This window comes from Stegodyphus dumicola, chromosome 7 (genome assembly GCF_044657685.1).
Source record: "Stegodyphus dumicola isolate Sdum_Otavi_A_Nest chromosome 7, ASM4465768v1".
In the NCBI taxonomy this organism is placed as follows: domain Eukaryota; kingdom Metazoa; phylum Arthropoda; class Arachnida; order Araneae; family Eresidae; genus Stegodyphus; species Stegodyphus dumicola.
In genome coordinates, this window is record NC_140774.1 from 89,729,267 (window position 1) to 89,750,252 (window position 20,986).

Consider the following 20,986-nt stretch of genomic DNA (forward strand, 5'->3'; position numbering starts at 1 on the left):
CGATATACAGGGTATTTGATTGCAGCCCTGGCCTGCACGGTCTCCAGATCTGTCACCCACTGAAAACATCTGGTCATGGGTTTCTGAGACACTGGCCAGCCACCCCTCTCCAGCTAATGTGGTTCATGGAGTGGGGCATAGAACTTGAAGCAGCATGGAATGAGTTACCCATTTCTGTCATCCAAGCCCAGTTTGACTTCATGCCTAATGGAGTAAGGGCCATTTTAATTTTAGTTGCCACGCGTGGCAGCACCCCTGTAAACCTCCAAAATGCGTATAAATTTAATCATTTTGTCTTCATGCCACACTGTTTACGTACAATAAATATAATTTTCGTATTTGTTTTTCTTCATGGTGTTGCAATTTTAATGGCCAGCAGTGTATTTTCTGAATGATAAGCAGTACTACTCTCATGCCCAATCAGTTGGCATCTACAGCTGATGACAGACTGAAGTTACTCTCATCTGAGAATATTATGCAAGCCCCAGTCCTATTCAGTTCCACTGCGATGCTCAGGAAACCACTGCAGATAGGCAGTATGGTGCTGCCTTCTCCCAAACATCTAGCTACAATTTCTTGGAAGACTCACTGTCCTACAGCAGTAAGACTTGTAGAAACTGTATTGCACCAGATGGCGCTGTGTGTGCTTGAATTCCTTGGAGTAGTGCAGAACTGAAAAGTGATGACTGAGAAACATGTAACACGAATGCGAAACATTAACTAAAGTTTAATATGTGCTTCCCTTTATTGTAAATGTATTTATTGTGCTGTCAATAAAATTTAGAGAAAATGACAAAAGGCTGAAAGGTAATCCTTGCTGCGTCTGACCAAAGCGAAATTTCTTTATATTTTGATTTGAATATTGAGTTTTAGAATATTTTAGCGAACGCGACAAAGATAGTATATGCGTATTTACAAGACTCATTTGCCATCAGCAGAGCTGGTTTCTTTTAGCTAATAGGGCAATGTACCTGACTATTGCAAGCATCCTACATATACACTGGTTATCATAAATTAAGGAAAAATCACAATTACTGAAAAAGTTACATGTAGAATTTTATGAAACTTACCCACAATATACAACACATAGTAAGGTATCAAATAACATAAAAAGAAATTACCAGACAATTATGATAGTATAGAAATTAGCACATGTATAAAATGAACAAATCGAAGATGTCAGTTTGCTATAGTAAAAGTACCTTCAATATGGAATATAATCGTCTCTAGAAGCAATACAGCACATTCAGCGATGTGTAATGCTTTCAATTATGCGGTCTATCAGTTCCATAGGAAGCGAGAGACATTGCTCTTGCAAAGCAGTTGGAAACGCGGCAAGTGCCTAAGGGGGCAGATTGAGAGCAGCTAGACGTCTCCCTAAATCATCCGAAACGTGCTCAATAGGATTCAAGTTCGGGGATCGAGCTGGCTACTCCATGCGCATAATTGTTTCCTGTTGAAGATAATCATCTACGATGCGAGCCCTGTGTGGTCTTGCATTGTCGTCCTGTAACAGGAAAGCATCACCTATTGCCCTGGCATATGGGCGCACATAAGCATCAAGGATGTCATCTCTATAAACATGAGCATTCACGGTTACCCTTGGAAAAACATGGAGGTCTGTGCGTCCACCCAAAGAGATGCCACCCCAAACACAGACACTGCCTCTTTCGTATGCATCTCTTTCATGGATGTTTGATAAAGAGAACAGCCATCCATTACTCAGGCGTCCAGTGGACATGCCGTGCCCACTACAAACAGTCCCTCCTATGGCGTGACTTGAGCGGCACGCAAATGGTTGTTCGCCTCTCATACACACCACCTTCGTGAAGCCTTCTATGCACAGTTGACATTGACACCAACCTTCTGGTGGCTGCAGCAAGGGAGGATCTACTACAGTTTGACACGTTCTGAAAATTTGGTGAGTTCTACTTAATTGGTTGCGATAACACATAAGTACCCAATTAATTTCATTGTTTAATTTGTAAAACAAATAGGTTTTACACTTGGGTAAAGGAAAAATAACTATTATTAATGTTATTAAAGTAAGGTGTGCTTTGAATTTTGCTTAACAGAAATAAAAGTATTTTACTCTTTTAAATTATAAATTCATTGCTGAAATAAAATAAGATAAACCAAAAAATGAAATTTCCTTAATATAATGAATATAAACCAATCCTGCAAAGTTGTCAATCATCAGCAATTTATTTTTTTGCCAAATTAACATACGAAAAACAGTTACCTTTTAAAAAATGGTGGCATGCTGAAAATTATATAAAACAGTAATGAACTAATGAAATTAAAAATGCAACATCTATAATGAAATGGTAAAAATTACATAAAACAAACATCCATAACGAAACATTCAAAATTACACAAACCAGCAACAAATTAACTTAATCAAAAACTTAACTTCAATTAAAAGCACAAAAAATATCTGTAATAAAACAATTTTCCTGTCCATGTGCACTTGAAAAAAAGTCAGAGAATTGCAGAATTCTCAGGGTTACACATCAAATTAGCACTGCTCTCCATGTACACGGTGACCTACTTTAACTTAAAAAAGCATTAGACAAATGCACAAATTAACTACAAGGAATGTGCATTCCTGCACTCTCTAACAGTAAACAAAACATCTTTTCACACATTAATCGAAACAAGCCACAAATATGACCCTCGAATTTCAAAACAGCATGAATTACTATGGAGATGGATGGCAGTATTAAGCACTAGCATAATGTGCATACAAGTTACTAGTGAGCTGCCACATAAATATACGTATTTTCATAAAATTCTCGGTTACTTTAGTGACATACTGCTTTGTCTAGTTATTCTCATCAAGGATGAGCAGATAATGTGATGGTACAAAAATGGCCATACAGAAGGGGAATTAAATACAATATTATTGTATATTTTACATGACTAATTTATTTATAAATATTTAAAAATAAATTATAATAAAAATTTTAAAAACATTATGCAGAATCTTCACAGTACAGAAATACATGGTCTAACCATAAATACCATAAATAACCTTCTTCAGGTATTAAGGAAAGTATATCATGAACAATAAATAACCTTAACAATAATAACTGCACTTTGTTGAAAACTGTAACCAAAGCATTAAGAAACTATACTGAATGCTACATTAATTTAGCCACAAATATAATCTTAATATATATGAAGTTATGCCAATTCTAAGCTTTTTTACACAAAGTTTTTAAACAGTCTGAATTATAATAATATATTTCTGTAAATAATTTTGTATTACATAGTACTTTTGTATAAAAATTAATTACTCACCATCTAGTTGATACATAATCTGTGTAAGGAGGTCTCGATCGTATTTCTCGAGCAAGACCAAAATCAGCAATTTTTATCAAATCTGGGCCCATACATAATAAATTTTCAGGTTTGATATCTCGATGGAAAAAACCATGCTTGTGCATGAAGGCTAAACCTTGCAAAATTTGGAAAAGAATGTTTTTTATCACATTTTCAGGAAAAGGACTGTCCCTAAAAACAAAATTAATTACTTTTAGTGAAAATCCATATTTCAAAATGTCTTTAAAAAAATTTTTAAATGTTTAAAATCTAACAAAATTAAAGTCAGTCAAATATTACAAATTTTGCTTATTCTATCAAATATATTAGTCTAAACAATAAAGCCTACCTGCTTTTAATCAGTTGATAAAGGTTCTCTTTCATATATTCAAAAACAAAATACAGTGTATTATCCTCTCTGATGACTTCTTTTAATTTTACTAAGTTGGCATGACTCAGTTTCTGGAGAGACTATAAGAGGGAAAAAAAATGAAAGTAGAGCAAAATTAAATATTGTCAGCATATGCAGCTCATAAATTATGTTTTGCTGCAGTTAAAACAATTGATTTCAGTGAATGTCCCTTTTATTGATTTCAATGCAGGTCACATCATAATGAACAGCAAAGATTAATATCATATGAAATAGACACATTAGTTTGTGGATAAATGAATTATAAATAGGTATCGTGTAGTAGTATACATATTTATAATTCACTAACTGGCAAAAGAAAATAAAGATAAATAAATGCAAAGACAGCATGTGTATTTTTTAAAGCTTAAATTGAGACATTTAACGTCCATCATAGACAAGAACATTAACATAACCAGTGGCAGATAGAGCCGGTGGGAAACTGGTCAAATGCCCAGTGGGCCAGTGCAGTTTCGGCCGATCAAGAAACTCGAACGATCGAATCGACACAAATGACTCGTCGAGACAGCCCTGGGTGTAAAGGGAATGTGCGTAGAATTAATACCTTCACTTAACCCCCCCTTTTTTTTTCTCTCAAAGAGTTAGTATGGGAAGGCATTACCAGTTGACCTATGGTACATCGCTGGTGTCCCCCTTACTTTTTACCTTTACCTTCACTTAACACATTGACTGCCAGTCACTAGAGTTAGATTGATAGTTATTGCCACCCATATGGATGTAAAATGTATCCAGATGCCAACATACTTATTATAAGAAATATGTTTTAAAAATATTAATAAAAGATAATTATGTGATCCCTAAGTATTATTTAAGCCTTTTATTAAAGAATTTTTTAATTACACGCCAGTGCGTGATTGGCACTATATGTCAAAATTTTCCCCAAATGCCACATTATGCACTGGTGCGTGGAATGTAAAAAATAAATTTAAATAAGAAAAATAAGTGACAGTACGCATTATTTTTATATTAATATCTATTACAGACAATTATACATATTACAAAGGAATTTATAACAAGAAAATTACAAAGATATTATACAGATACATCTAGAATGTTATTTGTGTATTATCTTTGAACAATCTAAGCAGTACCCGAGAGATCCTTCACAAAATTTGCAAACATATATTGTATCTTTACGTTTCCCTTGGGAATAGCAACTTTTGCATTGCTTTCTTAGAATTTTTCCTTCTTTTTTTTCTTCCCGTGTACTCAGCACATGTTCAGATTCAGACTGATCACACACAGGAGCACGAAGAACAGATGGCTGTTTCAGTAAACTTCATATCAGGGATAAACAGTAGTCATACAGTGACGTATTTTCATTGGAATACTTATTATAGATAAAGTGGGAATTGTTCATCATTATTTGCAAAATATGCATAAATATTTTCATGGGCCACCTTTTCTCTCACAAGGATAATAAGCAAGCATCTGATCTTGCTTATCAATACCGGCCATAAATTTATTATATTGAATTACAGGTAGAGGTTTTGATTTAATTTCATCTCTTTTGTTTGTTATTTCCACCATATCATTTTTATATTCCTTGGAAATGTAAGTGACGTCTCTCTTATCCTGCCACTTTGCAATCATCACACCATTAACATACTTTGCTACAGTTTGCCCTTTCTTCAGTTTGTTTTCCTTTACCTCTTTCGGAAATGTCTTTCTGTTCTTTCTGATTGTCCCAGTGCAATGAGTTTTTTTATCAGCAAGACATTTTGTCAGTTCATAGCTGTTATAATAATTGTCCATAAATATGCTATGTCCTACATCCAGCATTCCCTCTTTTTTTGCATGTTCTTTTCCACCAGAATCATCCAACATGCCTGTATATATCATAAATTTCAGAACCATACCATCAGGAGTTGTGATCATGTACAACTTGATACCATATTTGTGACGTTTATTTGGTATTACTCTGAATATAAGAAGTCCACGCCACAATACCATCGATTTATCTAAACTAATCTCACGCCCTGGTTAATATATTTCAGATACTCACAAGTTGAACAAATTCACCATATCTCTTACTTTATACAGTCGATCCTTTGGAAGCTCTGTATTCTGATCTGGAATTTCCTGCTCATATTTTCTGAAAATACATGTAAACCAAACAGTGAATCTGTTTTCCAGTAATCTTGCATACGGTTGATTCGTATAGTTCTCATATGTACGATCAATCCCACAAATACCAACAGTTCCTCTTTCGTGGTGCTCTTCCATGCACTGATGCGAGAATGTTTCCCCCCCTTGCGAAAAAGTACTTTATGAGCATAATCATTAGTTTCAGCAACTATTTCTTCCAAGATACCATCAGTGAAAAAGTGACGAAAGAAATCTATAAGATTGTTAACTGAAACGGGTTGGAGGAAACACTCGGATTTTATGAAAGGAAATTTTTTCATTGATGTTGAATCGTTTTCCCAAATAACATTTTCCACCATAGTTGAATCCTCCTGCTGACATGCAACCTCTTGCACGATTTGTTCTTTATCATCATCAGAATCCGAAATATCATGGGTACCAGTCGGAGGAACGAATTCTTCGTCACTGTCATAACTAAAATCGCTCGGGTACTCATCTGATAGCTCAGCCAACAAATTTGCTATTTCATCATCCGTAAGAGCCTTTTCATATTGAACTTTTCTTTTTTTCGGGTGCGAAGGCCCTGCACTATCATCTCTATAACTCATACTAAAAGATAATTTTTTCAATAAAAAATAAAACAATAATTTCGAAACCGCGATTATTTATACGTAGTTTCTAATTTTCACTCCATGCCAATACCAGAAGAAATGCCCTGCATGCAATGCCAAATGAACTGGAGAATGACTAACAAGTATAGGATTTTCCCGTGCCAGCGTGTGACTGGCTCTGAGACATCACCCCACATCACGCGTTGGCGAGTGATTGGCTCCTTGCTGATAACAAAATGTCACATGCTGGTGCGTGATTGGCAGTCAATGTGTTAACAGTGTATCTCCAAATGATATACAAAAGGCATAGATACGACAAATGGCAAAATCTATTCTGGATAAAATATCAACTTTTAGAAAAATTTTGTCTGCTCACATATATTTGAAAATATTTCAGTATACTGAGCCAGAAACAAAATATTTGCAGACTAAAGGATTAGATTACATCCTAGCATGTAATGTGATTAGGGAGGCTACAAGCTCTTTAAAAGCCATTTCTAGGAACTTTGATTTAATAGTTAACACATCAAAATCATTTGCAAGGGATTGCAATAATAAACTAGAAGGGCTGGGTTGTGATATAATTATAGAAGAAGAAATATCTCCTAAAAGATGCTGAAAAGTGAAACAAATGGACGACGAAGAATCGTTCTGATTATAACTTCAATTGCCCTATCAAACAATTCGAAATTACCATCTTTAATTTTATAATGGATACAGCCATCTCATCTATGGAATGTAGATTTAAAGGTCATAAGAAGTTGTATGAAACATATCTCTTCTCGATCCCCAAAACTTTTCAAAGCCATTGTCGCTGAGCTCTTTCCACTATTTATCTATATTATTACGGCACTATACAGGTATAACAACTGATAATCTTAGGGATGAATATCAGAACCTAGTAATTAAATGGGAAAGGCTAAAAAATTCAATTGAAAATCATTATTTTGAATCTCATACCGAGTTAGAAGGAGAGAGTGCTCTATCTATCAATGAGCATTCATCCAAAGCTATATGCAGTTTTTGAAAAAATTGCATCTTGTCTGTATATAGCATACTCTTGAAATATAATTTACATAGTAATGTGTTTTGCTTATATGTTTGTACTCACCCTATCTATATAGTCATTGCTATTGATGAAGGATATTTTGGCTAAAGCAAAAGTTGAAGATATAATGGAGGAAATATTTGCCCAGGCAACCTGGAACTAAAAAATATTCAAATGGCTAATTATGAATCAACCACTGTTTTGTTTATATAATTATTTAGTCGCTGTTATTTATTGTTATATATATATATGAATGAATAGAATGTTACTTTTCTGCAAAGGTATATTTTTATTTTATAAAATTACTTATGACTTCACATATTACCTAAAGCATAAAATACAACTTCAAAAATGCAACATACTTTCTCAGCTGAGTCGGTCGTAATGCTTCATTTTAAAATTTTTTTAATTTTCGGCTGAGTTACATCTAGTTCAGTTACAGCATGATATGATTTACACATGCAGTGTTATATTTGCTAAATTTTTTTATAAAATAATATTGAATTTAATCAAGTTGAAAAGCCTTTTACCCATATTTTACATAAGTATGTTCAGCTGGGTTGCATCATCAAAGTGCATAAAAACATAAATTTTATTTTTAAAATTTTAAATTTCTGCCGAAATTAAAAAAAAATTTTGTCTTTAAGACTTACATAACTATATTCAAGCACTCATCACTACAGACGCACATCAAAAGTACCCAAAATTAATTTTAAAAACAAAGATTAACAGTTATTACCTGGAAAAAAATGTCCGAGAGGGGCGCCGGTATAAAATATATACCGGCTCTCAAAATTCAGGATTTCGCTCTAGGTTTATTTTAAGTCTCAATTTTGTGTCCTTAGGGTCCATAAGTTATAGTTCATGTAAAATTTTACCACAGTTTAAATTATTTTATATATAGCCCCTCAAAGGGTTAAAACCCCAAATTACAGCAATTTACACGAAATTTACTGAATTACTGTGTGGTGCTTAAGGTTCATCAACAATGTTAAAAATGCATCGAAATTATCAGGATATTTGCAGGTTACCGAATTAGAAATGGCAGAAACTTATTGGATCAAACGTGTTCAGGAGCGAAGTTTCACAAATGAAATACGGGCATTGAAGAACAACGAGGAATTAAATTCAGAATCAAAACTGAAGTCCCTCAATCCATTTGTAGACGAAAGTGGTGTAATTCATGTTGGTGTACAATTAGAAAATTCAAATTTGGATTACAAACAAGCACATCCAATCGTTTTGCCTGATAAAGATCATTTGACTGATCTAATTATTCTTCACAGTGATCAGGTGGTAGGGCTGGGAGGAAAAGTAGATACTTTAAATCAAATACAAATAAGAGATAAGTTTAGGTTGCTGAAGGCTCGTAGGAAAATTAAAAGTGATCTGTACAATTGCAATGTCTGCAAAATATTTCGAACGAAACTTGTCATGCAAGATACGTCACCTCTCCCACCAGACAGATGCTGAGAAGCCTTTCCGTTTGAGAACTTCGGAATAGATTACGCGGGTCCACTGTATGTCAAAGGTGGAAGAGAATTATCTAAGACATACATTTTACTGTTTACCTGTGCAGTAACTAGAGCCCTGCATTTAGAACTTACAGCTGACCTTTCAACAGAAAAATTTTTGCTTGCATTTAAACGGTTCATAGCAAGAAGAGATTTGCGCCGAATAGTGTATACCGATAACGCCAAAACCTTTAAGAAAGAAGTAAAAGAGCGAAAAAAGAATTAAGAGCTATTGAACGAGGTTCAAGACGAGTTCTCTAAGCAAGGAATCAAATGGAAATTTATGGTTGAGAGGGCGGAATGGTGGGGAGGCTTTTGGGAGCATATGGTTCAGTGTATGAAAGCTCTTCTGAAGAGAATCTTGGGCAAATCATCCTTGACATTCAGAGAATTAAAGACAGTCAAAACAGAAGTGGAAGCTACATTGAACTCCAAACCTTTAACATTTACATACTTGGATGTAGGAGAGCCAGAATCTTTGACCCCTGGTCACTTCTTAATAAGAAAACGGTTACTATCATCGCCGCAAGGAAGCTCTAAATTGACTTCAACAAAGGAGAGTCTTAAACGTCGATTTAGACATAAACATATACTGGTAGAAAGAATCTGGAGAAAATAGAGACAGGATTACTTGATGAATTTAAAATCTGCTCATCATTCCAAACTGGCGAAAACAGGAACCTGTTTGAAGAAAGGAACTACAGTCAAAAGTCGTTAATTCGGACACCCATAACCCGGAATGATCTACAATCTGGACCTCAAAGCTACAAACCTTCTGCGCATGCGCGCAAGACCTTTACGGATATGCTTGTGCGTGTGCGCAAAATACGTTTACGAGTGCGCGTTTAATGTATAACGGATGGTATAAGGTAAGCTAAAATTATCTAATTATCTATTTCAGTTAATGTTGCAGATTGCGTTGTTCCTTAATCTTCGAATTGGATCCGGCTTATTATTTTTTGCAAACTGTTAGAGCAATTTTATAAAAGTAAGCTTGAACTTTCGATTATGTCAAATAGAATTTCTGATATATATTTACTAATATGTAAAGGATTTACAAAGCGAAAGTATATTTTGAAGTTCATTAAACAAAAAGTGGAATTGCTGCAAAAAATGGATAAAGTCATAACCTTTGTTTATCTAAACTTTAACGTTTGTTTATTTAAACTTTGTTTATCTTTAACGCCACGGCGGGCACGCAATGAAGTTGTGAAGTTCCATTCCACGCAATGAAGTTCCATAAACAAAGTTTATGGAAGTTGATCTGTCAGCACTATCCTTATCTTCAGGGCAGATTTTTTTATTTTATTTGGCTTATAACTCCGTACTGAATGTAGTATTTCATCTCGATGTACTCCATCTTTGATATGATTTAAATCAAATTCCTCGTCATTATAATTCGCTTCCAATACCGAAGAAAGTGACAGAGGTTATTGAAAACGAAAAAATTTTGATTGACAAATTAGTCGGTAGACACAGCAATTATAGGACTTGAACAGCGGAACTTTGTAACTGAACAAGAAATTATGTCTGTTTATAGAATTAAAGAGAATGTATTATCACGTAAAAAACGAAGCAACTTAAAACAACTTACATTGAAAGAAATGTTTAATAAAGTAAACAAATAAATATTAAGCTTTTTTTTTTTTTTTTTTTGTAAATTTTGATACCCTTTAGATCATAATTGTTTTTTATTTCATAAATTACGGTTTCATATTTTTAATTTTATAATTTCTGCATTCCATCTTACCAGATTTAAACTGATGATCTATAATCCGGAAAAATGGATAATCCGGAATCGCCGAAGTCCCGACGAGTGCGGATTAACAACTTTTGACTGTATTTATTGTATTAGTGCATGAAGATAAAATTCCAAGGCTGATGTGGAAGATGGGCATCATAATGGAAATCTTTCCTGGAAGAGATGGCAAGGTGAGAGCCTGCGCTGTCCGCTTGCCCAATGGCCATATGATTAAAAGACCAGTGCAACTACTATATCCAGTTAAGCTGAAATGCAATAAGGGCAATTACAGCAATTGTCCTTCCGGGACGGAAGATGTTGCAACTCAACTCTTTCTGAGATCTGACGGCTGAGTGACGTCATCTCGAACTATGAACTCTCGCTCAGAGATAATACAAGAACTCGGAATTAATCAATGCACTAATACAATAAATAGTTCCTTTCTTCACAAAGTCGCACGGTGCGGCGTGCCAAATTTAAACCCTTTTGATTATGTAAATATTCTGTAACCTGCTTACATTTTCATCAAAATATGTTTGTGTAAAGAATGTATTGATCATTATGGATTATTCCCTTCAAAGGATTCCAGATAGAAATGCACAGAGGAAATTAATTCAACCAGCAGCCCTGGCAGTACCCATTGGGACATGTTAAGGAGTTTTGTTTTACCTTGATTAATTAGTTAGAAGTGTAAAACACTAACAATAATGATAGAAAATAAATAATACCATCATTGTAGCACTGAATTTCTGAGGGTGTTGAGATCAGTTGTGGGAGTTGAATATGCAATGAAGCAGTACACAGTGATACGCTGTATGTGAACACATATATCTGTACCTACGACTGCAAGCTTGAAATGGTAAGAAGGGAAAGAACCATGACTACTGATGTAGTGAGTAAGTTGTGGAATCGAATACAAGCGGAACGTGGTGATTCTAGGGATGTAGTTTTAAGTTCATCTTCTATGCTCATTGATGTTCCAGTCATTCTACCATTTATGAAAACTGCATCAATCAACCTATTCTCTCAACACCAAGTGTGACTGAATCAAAATGTAATTAAATCTACTGTAACTAAATAATATTTAAAAAGAAAACCCAATGAGAGATCTCGTGACCTCAAGGGATATGCCAGCTGTAAAGATAGCGGTAGGTGAGAAACAATACCTTATCTGCACCTCTGGTTTCTATACGTGGTAGAACTACCATGTTTTGGTACATTTTTTTAGTATATACACAATACCAACAAATACATGCGTGCAGCACAAACCATCTGAATACACAAGGATTAACATGCTTCGTATTTAGCCATCATTTCAGTGAACAATACGTATGTCTGTAAAAATATAAATGCTGGTCATATAGATTTTTGGCATTTTTTCTTATAAAATTTGTCATGTTCCTTTTATTACATACAAAAAGAACAGTACTTATGAGCCATAAACATATCCAACTATTTTTCAATAATTCACAAAGTTGATTATGTCAAATTTTCATAACTCTAATGTATGCTTATAACTAATGTATGTCAAATTTTCATAAGGTGGTCAGATAATCAGAAAATACCGAATAATATTCTAAAGATGTGCAACACTGATCAGCAAGAACCATGCTCAAATACTTCACAGTTATATTCAGCCAAGCATCTCAAGATAAAGCAAGTAGAAAATTAACCATTTGAGATACAAGCATAAAAAATAAGATTATCACATATTGCTCACTGCTGAAATCCTTAGCCATGTGAAATGCTTCTTCTCTGTAAGGTCCCTAAAAATGATTCAGCTTCATACAGCCTCTGCAAAAATGGAATTTTTCAGAGTTGGCAAGGAGAGCCTGAAAATCTGTTGGCAAGACAGGACAGAAAGCAGAGGGTGGAACATCAAAATCTTACTTTTTGCACAGATACAGAAAGAAATGCCCTGATAATAATGTTCAACATTTAAGTAATAATAATAATGTCCAACATTTAAATTAATAAGATATGTTTCATTCTTTTTTATACTAGTTCTTGGCTCATAATGTAATCAATGTTTTAGTAATCTAATGGATATTTTTACACTACAAGAAATGTCCCATTTCCATTAAGATATTTAGGTAATTAACAGAAGACAAAAAAATTAAAGAATTAATCTTATAAAAAATTGGAAAATATGCTTTTAAAATAAAATTGTTGTAAATTAAAAAAAAAAAAAATGATAAGCAATTAAAAGAAAACTGGTACTTTTCTGTTAGCAATACCGGATTCAGAAAAGCATTTATGCATGTGTGTCAGTGTGCATAAACAAAAATACCCATATATGTACTTACATGCATATATTTCTGAATCTGGTCCTAATAACAGAAAAGTACCAGAAAATTTTAAACTGAATATGAATGAACATATTCAATACTAAAATTAAGAAGAATTTCGATTATCAAGTGAAACAAGAGCATGTCTGTAATTTTTAATATATTTTCTACTTTTAAATGATTAAATGTACTATATCTGAGCACTTCTATCCTTCCTTATCTGATCATACAGTTTTTTTGAGTATGAACATTATATTAGAGCAGAAGTTTTTTTTTTTTTTTGGGGGGGGGGTTGTTTTTTAATATCATCTTGTTTCATAAATCATACTTAAATAAAAAAAAGGATTACATTGACTGTTTTATCAGATTCGCTTCCGTTTTGATGATTTAAAAATTTGTCATCTATGCTATATAAAAACATATTACTAATGAATAATTTACAGATAAAAACCATGAAATGAATGATTTATTTATACATTTTTTATCAGTGATTCTAAACACATTTTTCCTCATACAACCCTTCACCACTGCTAGTCGATCATTCCCCTCTCCTTTCCAAAATTAAAAAATTACACATCAGTTTATTTAAATTTACATAATTAAAAAGAAGTGTAGAAAATGTAACTATATACCAAAACTTGAGTAAAAGTAGTTTTTTAATATTCATAAATTTAATCTAAATCCTTACAGGTATATAAATGGTTGACCGGATTCCCCTACCCCTGAAACTATGAAATTGCTCCCTGGTATTTCTCTAGATATTTTCATATCAATAATATTCATTTTACTTGCATTATACTTTTACTATATGCAAGATGTAGCCATGAATAAGAAGTTAGGTTAGGTTAGGCTATTTGAATGAATGTTGCAAAGCACAGAAGGGCTTATGCCTACAGAAAAAGATGTTTTCATGAAGGACTTTTTAAGGGAAACTGGCTCATGTGAAAAATGCAGCATGAACTGTACCAAAATAAGACATTCACTATAAATGGGATCGATCTGTCAGGCACTCTATAATTGTTAACTACATTACAAAACTTTAATTTGTAATTTATAGTTATTTCTTTTTAATAATTTTCATGTTAAATTTTTTTATAAAAAAACTCTTCAATGTTATTTTGCTTATTTATTATGAAATTTATTACAGTTTTCATATTTCAACAAATTTTCTGCTATATTTTTATGAATAAGTTTAATAAAAATGTTACAAAAATTTTCATTGCAATATCATAATCTAATAAATGAAAAATTATATACCTCACACATTCACTAAATTAAAAAAGACTAAAAATTTTAGTTTACTTTATACATTTAAAAGTTGTTACTTAAATGTGAAGCAGGAAATGGAAGACCCTGCTCCTTGCTGATTGAATAACAGGCTAAATGCTGACTAAATGGCTTCATAAAAAAGTAGTCTTTTCTAGCCCATGTGAAAAGGTTAAAGCAGATTTTGTATCAAAACATAGTATTTTTTTCTTATTTTTCAGAAAATAATTTCTGAGAAGGCAGTTATTACTAAAAACATTTATGAAAGTTTTAAAAGATCTACATATAAAACTTTTTCATAACATATAATAAATTTACTTTTACAAAAATAATGATAATATCATATACGGAAACTAAAGATAAATGTAAAAAACAAATTTCATAATTAAAAATATTAAAATGTTTATCTAATGGGAAATGCCACTGTTAATTTTAATATCCTATGAACATTACAGCAGCAAAAGAAGCATATGATAACATACTTTCACTTCTCTTAGATTCATACATTCTTCCCAAGAATGATACTTCTTTTTCATTCTATAAAAATGCAACAAGTATAAAGATCATTATAAATAATTTATTATTATGTGACTAAATATTGATAAATATTTATTACGCTGTGACAAACAAAATAAATTTTTAACAAGAAACAGAACTATATCAAGGATGCAAAAATTGGAAGAACATATTGTAAAAATGTAATATCCCTAAAATTCAATACTTTTATAAACTCTCTTCTCCAAATAACATTAATACTTTATTAGCTTAATGATGTTGAACAATTTACTTCTTAAACTTGTTAAGTAATGTCTTATATATAAATGAAAGCTTTGAAATATTAAAAAAAAAATTTTAAAAAAAACTTCAGTTTTAGATATTCTTTATTTTTCTAAAAGTTCAAATCACATTAAATAGAAATTGAGAAAATCCTACATTAGGAAATGTTCAGAGAAAATGTTATGGTACATAACATATAATTTAAAGATGAATAAATCATTTCTGGCAATATTAAATACAGCAAATTTTTTGGTCAGCTGCACAGAAAAATTGACAAATTTAAAATTTAATAACTGTTAAATCTATATGTCAGTCAATTTTTTATCACAAAATAAAACTAATATTTTGCCTATAGAAAAAAATATTCCTTTATTTTCACTGTATTTAAAGATGAGTAGACAACATATGTTGGTTAAAATTTACTCTACAGTACCGCAGGACGAATTGTCTAATTTTTGACGCCAAGATGGCTTAACTTTAAAAAAAAAAATCGGAGAATTGCACAAACTATGCACTGCCTTAACTGTGTGCATGCACACATTGACCTATTTTAAGTTTAAAAAAAAAAAAATCGGCGAATTGCACAAACTAGGTACTGCCTTAACTTTGTACACATCGATCTATTTTCACCTTAACAAAATCAGGAAGCTAAAACAAAGTTAAAACTAGCATGTTAACCAGAAAAAATTCGCCGTTGTGTTAACACACAAAGACGAACAAATAACCAAAAATACAATGACAGAAAGTAATAAAAAACCAAAGATACATATTTCTTAACATAAAAACATTAAACAACAAATCTTTTAACAAAAATTAACACAAAGAGACGAATTAATAAATGAAACGTCAATTTTTGAACATACCTTTACATTTCACGTACACATTCACGCTTTCCACCACCATCTCCTCCATCCTCCACGTAAGCAATTCAATTAAATTTTTGGTTCCTTCGACTCATCCGCTGTTAATCAACATTCATCCTCTTACCCATTTCAGACATACTCAAATGATGGTACCCACAGCAAAATAATAGCAAGTTCAAAATCCAAGACCATACCGTGCACGTGCAAGCAAACACAGCAAGTGAAAACCAAACCCGGGCCCCAAAAGAGTTACTACAGTCAAATACCGAAAATCTGCCGACCTGAAATCCGTGCTGCCTCTTAAAATATAAACATTCAGTTTATAGGTTTCGGAAACCGCAACATTAAGTACGAAATATCGAAGAAAAAATACTTATTGAATAATGACGTCATAATTACCGAATAATAATGAGTAAATACCAAATTATTGATGTCATGATAAAAGTTTTGTCTCCTCTAATCTGCATCAAGGTAAGAAAACAGTCACTCAACTCTTCTTTCAGGTTCACGATTCACATTGTTGTATTTTCTGAGCTTTGTTATTTCACAAGATTATTTATAGTGTTGCCTTTTTTTTTTTCATTCGTATATTTTGTGGATAAATTAAGAATATTTTTAATTTCAGCCCTTTTTAATACAATTACAGATTAGAAATGCATTCATGATTTTACTGCTTGCAACGTTGAAAAACGTAAACATGTTGCCTTGACAGTAATACAAAAAGTGCAAATTCTGCAAAAGATGGAGACAGTTGCTACTCTTTGGTTTATAGCAGAATCGTATGAAATTGCGACACGATTGTATATGATATACAGAAAAATAGAGAAAAACTGTTGAAATTTTACAACGACAGTGATTCTAACACCGGAATCCGAAACCGGAAATCTTTGCATGAGGCGAAATCGGCAAACCTCAGTGCTGTGCATCCATAATACTATGAATAATATAATCAATTTATATATGTAATAATAGTTTAATGCATATAATAAGTTATTGCAATAATGTATATAATAATTTAATTAAATGTATCTAATAATCCTTATTTATTTTGCACTTTTAGTCTGAATATTATGATTTATCATTTCTATCCTGAAATCCGCAAAACCCTAAAATCCGCACAACCTCTGGTCCCAAGCTTTACGGATTTCTGGAATTCTTCTGTATTACAAAAAATAGCCCAAATCTAAATTTATCAGAACACATTTGGCAATATTCGCAGAAAAAAACCCCTTTTTAATTACAAAAACTTTTTAAAAAAAATCCCCAAGGCTAGTTTTGCTAACATTATCAACATTAGGGTTACTGAAAAACCTATTTCACGCAGCTGGCTTCCAGATTTCACGAACAACCAATACCACTTGGCGATTTTTTCAGACAGAACCCAAGGGGTACCGGTACAGTAAAGATCAGCCCATATGTTTAATCGTATTAAAAATTTTTATTTCAGTACATTTTATTGTATAATTAGTATTGAAATTAAATAATTATTAGTCACAATTAGTATTGAAATGCATAAATTGAAAAGAGAACTTGTCTACAGAATTTCCTCATACATTTTTTTTTTTTTTTTTTTAAACTACCGTAACATTTACCAAATAGCATTTCTTCCACAAAAGAGAAAAAAACACATCATAATGAAAGCCATTACAAGTGTTCAGTGGTTAAAGATAGCTAAAATGCACAGACAGCAAAAATACCATCTCTGTAGGAATCACTAAAATATACACTCTCTAAAATCTTTTCATGCTGCCTGCGATGTGAGATGACATTTGCATGTCTATGATTTTAGAAAGTTTTATGTTAAAAAAATCACATAGTTTGATCACTGGAGATTTGTGTGATCATTCATCCAGAATATGATTGCGTATTGCCCCATTTCAGCCAAAAGTTGAGAGAAAGAAGAAAACAACATGAAGTGACATTCCATCCTACATGAATGTAACAAAATTCAATATCTGCTTTACTACTAACACAGATTCTTTTTTTTTCAACAAGCAAGAATAATACCGATTTTTTATTTTGATAACCTAAAAGCAAAGCTATATACTCAAGATTCCAAGATACGATGGTGTCTAGTGGACTTCGTTGCAATAAAAATTTACATAATAAAAATTCTCATTAAAAATTTTTGGTATTTCTTTACTATAGCAGCCCCCAAGATTGAATTGCTAATCGACCAAGATATCTCTGTGAAATCTCATCATGTGTTATTATACTTTGCTACATGTTACATCTCGGTTCATTACTGATTAAATTTGGGGGGGATGCTGCAAAAAGGAAGTGCCAAATTTTCTGTAACATTTTTTGTTCATAAAGATGACCCAAAATAACATTTTCTTTATATAAGCTCAATCTTTACAACATTGAACACTGCTTTATGTTTCATTGTGGCTATAATTTTTATAATTTTAAAAATAAAAATTTCAGAATTTTTACAAATAGTAATATATATCAGACAAGTACTAAATTCATTTGTAAAATGTTTAAGATACAAATGATCTGTTATGAAAATGGAAAAAAATACATATACGTAATATATATGTGTGTGTATATATATATATACATATATATTACTCAATATTTTAAATTCCAATATTAAACAAAAATATGCCCTTTACATTCTTGTAAACAAATCCTTAAAAATTAAATAACAAAAAAATTACATAACAAAGAAAAAAGTGCAAGCACTATTTTTAAAATGTGTAATGAAAACTAGAAAAAGCAAGTTAACATACAAGCATGCTCCAGGTTACCTTTTAATAGCTACTTTCTCCCCTGATTCCAAATTGTGAGCAAGTAATACAGTGCCGTAAGTGCCATTACCAATTGTTTCCACAAACTTGTAGCGCTTAGCCATTATTGTCATGTCTTGCATTGAAGTAATAATTTAAGACATCATAATAAAACTGCATGCATAGATAACTTGTCATTGGTGATAAAAAGGCACAAAACTTCATTCACCACCTGAGTGATAAGTGCAGGGATGAAAATAAAGTACTAAGAAAAAAGCATTATGTATCTATAGAATGCTACATAAAAATAAAACACAATTATTCTAATCATCAGGACTCAAGACATGCATCTTGAACAAAATACCTAGCAGAATACCATACATGAAAAATTATAAATATTAATTATTCTAAATATACATATATTAACATACATCTGAGGTATCCCCTACTATAGATGCAAGATCAAAGCCAGCAGGAAAAAAAAAATAAATAAAGTTTATTTTTGTACTCGGAAGTTAAATAAAAGTTAACAGTAAATTTGGTAAAAATAATGGAAATACATGTTATGTAATCTCCACAATACAAAAAGGAAATATTGACGTATCTAATTTAAAAATTTCTGTTTCTACGGTATGTGAGACACACAGAATTTCTTAACAGCATCAAAAAACTATTTAAAATTATTTAAATTAGAAACTTATACTGTTGTCGTCACATAAATTCACAAAAATAAAAACGAAAAATATTCTCCGTACTACCGGACTGCCGATGGCATTTCTTTTGAAAATCCCTTTTTATTACACCCCACATACTTTCCAAAGTGTTGATATGAGCTCCGGTTTCCAAATTCTTAAATCTCATTACATAATTTACCGAGAGGTGAACGAAGTCATTTAAATCTTCATCTACACACAGTCAATCAATGTTTTCTTTCCTCAATTGTTCTAAAGTTTACAGAAACTTCAGGTTTTATGGTGTAAAGCACAAAATAAGCAACATATTTCCTAATCAACATCCAACACATAAATAAGGGCTTATAAATATTTTTTCATCAGTCAAATTTACCTCAACCACGTCATAATAGGATTTCCATAAAATAACTCAGATTACCATAAATGAGACAAGAACTTGGCGATAATCCAAGGGGTACCCTAAAATAGAGATTAACTGAAAATTCATCAATATTTCGTGTTATTCATTCTTAGTGTTTTTAACTTTTTATGTATAAAATAATTAGTCATAGTGATAAAACTGTAACTCAGGTTCACAGCTATGATTTTCATGCTAAGCAATTCGTTGTGTAGAATTATTAAGATGTAACGAAACTGGAAAAGGAACGGCCAACAAATTTAATAACAGAGCAAAATAATAATTGTAATGAAATTTTAATATTATTTTTTTAATTAGATTTATTATTTCCCTCTTGTGGTAGATGTCACAATGTTACTTGTTTTTAATTCAATTTTCAAATTTTAAACATTTTTCTAAGATGCTGTTTTTTTTTTTTTGGATCAGATATAGTGAACAAAATTTCCCGGTCCCTTGAAGTTCATTATAGCGGGATTTAACTGTACATATAATGCATGAAATTTACAATTTTTTGCTGATAAGGCATTCCTTCAGTATCCAAAGCTAGCATATTTTAAATTTCTGTTGCATCATATTACATAAATAACATTTTTAGATGTTTTTCCCTAGAAATCTGCACTCCACTTTTCATTACATAACTCAGCATGTAACAACACATACATGCGTGAATTTCTGTTTAATACTATATGATGATATTCTTTTTTAATCTAATCATGCACTACAATGTCCGAAATCCAGAATCATCAGGAATTCTAAATTTCAGAAATTTCCAGATTTTAGATCATCTGTAAGTAATCTAGTATGGCAACATTGGTACTTCATCAAAATTGTTTAGGCCAGGCAGAAAACTGCTAACCCTTAAAACCACTCACATCACGAAAGTATGATCGCTACTAACATCAAAACAATGTCAATCAATCAACATAATACCTGACCACAGTGACAATTTCCTAGCGAATGGATGCTTAAAAGCGGCATGCAGGAATCTCAGTTAGTGCCTAGCAAAATCTTACTTATGGCATACTTGCTTCCTTGAATATTGTATTTTCTATTACTAGACTTTTCAAGGTATGTATGTGTATATATATATATATATATATATATTACAGCTGGTGGCCTGGAAATTAGATATCCCAGATACTATTGCATTTTTGGATTTTGGACATTGCACTGTATGGCTTCATGATAAATCCTTTCATAGGATATCTGAACTAC

General features: G+C 32.1%; 1 protein-coding gene across 8 annotated transcripts in view; it reads right to left on the reverse strand.

Annotated features, from left to right (window-relative positions):
* LOC118192469 (serine/threonine-protein kinase ICK-like) overlaps window positions 1–20,986 on the reverse strand; it is a 148,307-nt gene that overhangs the window by 57,878 nt on the left and 69,443 nt on the right. For 5 of the 8 annotated variants that reach the window (XM_035363453.2, XM_035363449.2, XM_035363450.2 and 2 more), the window contains exons 3-6: window positions 14,793–14,847; window positions 7,565–7,660; window positions 3,674–3,795; window positions 3,304–3,516 (exon numbers count right to left, since the gene is read on the reverse strand). In XM_035363453.2, the coding sequence (XP_035219344.1) occupies window positions 3,304–3,516; window positions 3,674–3,795; window positions 7,565–7,660; window positions 14,793–14,847 (486 nt within the window). Of the gene's footprint in view, window positions 1–3,303; window positions 3,517–3,673; window positions 3,796–7,564; window positions 7,661–14,792; window positions 14,848–18,703; window positions 18,915–20,986 lie in introns of all 8 variants that reach the window. The other 3 variants (XM_035363455.2, XM_035363457.2, XM_035363456.2) reach the window with 3 other exon arrangements.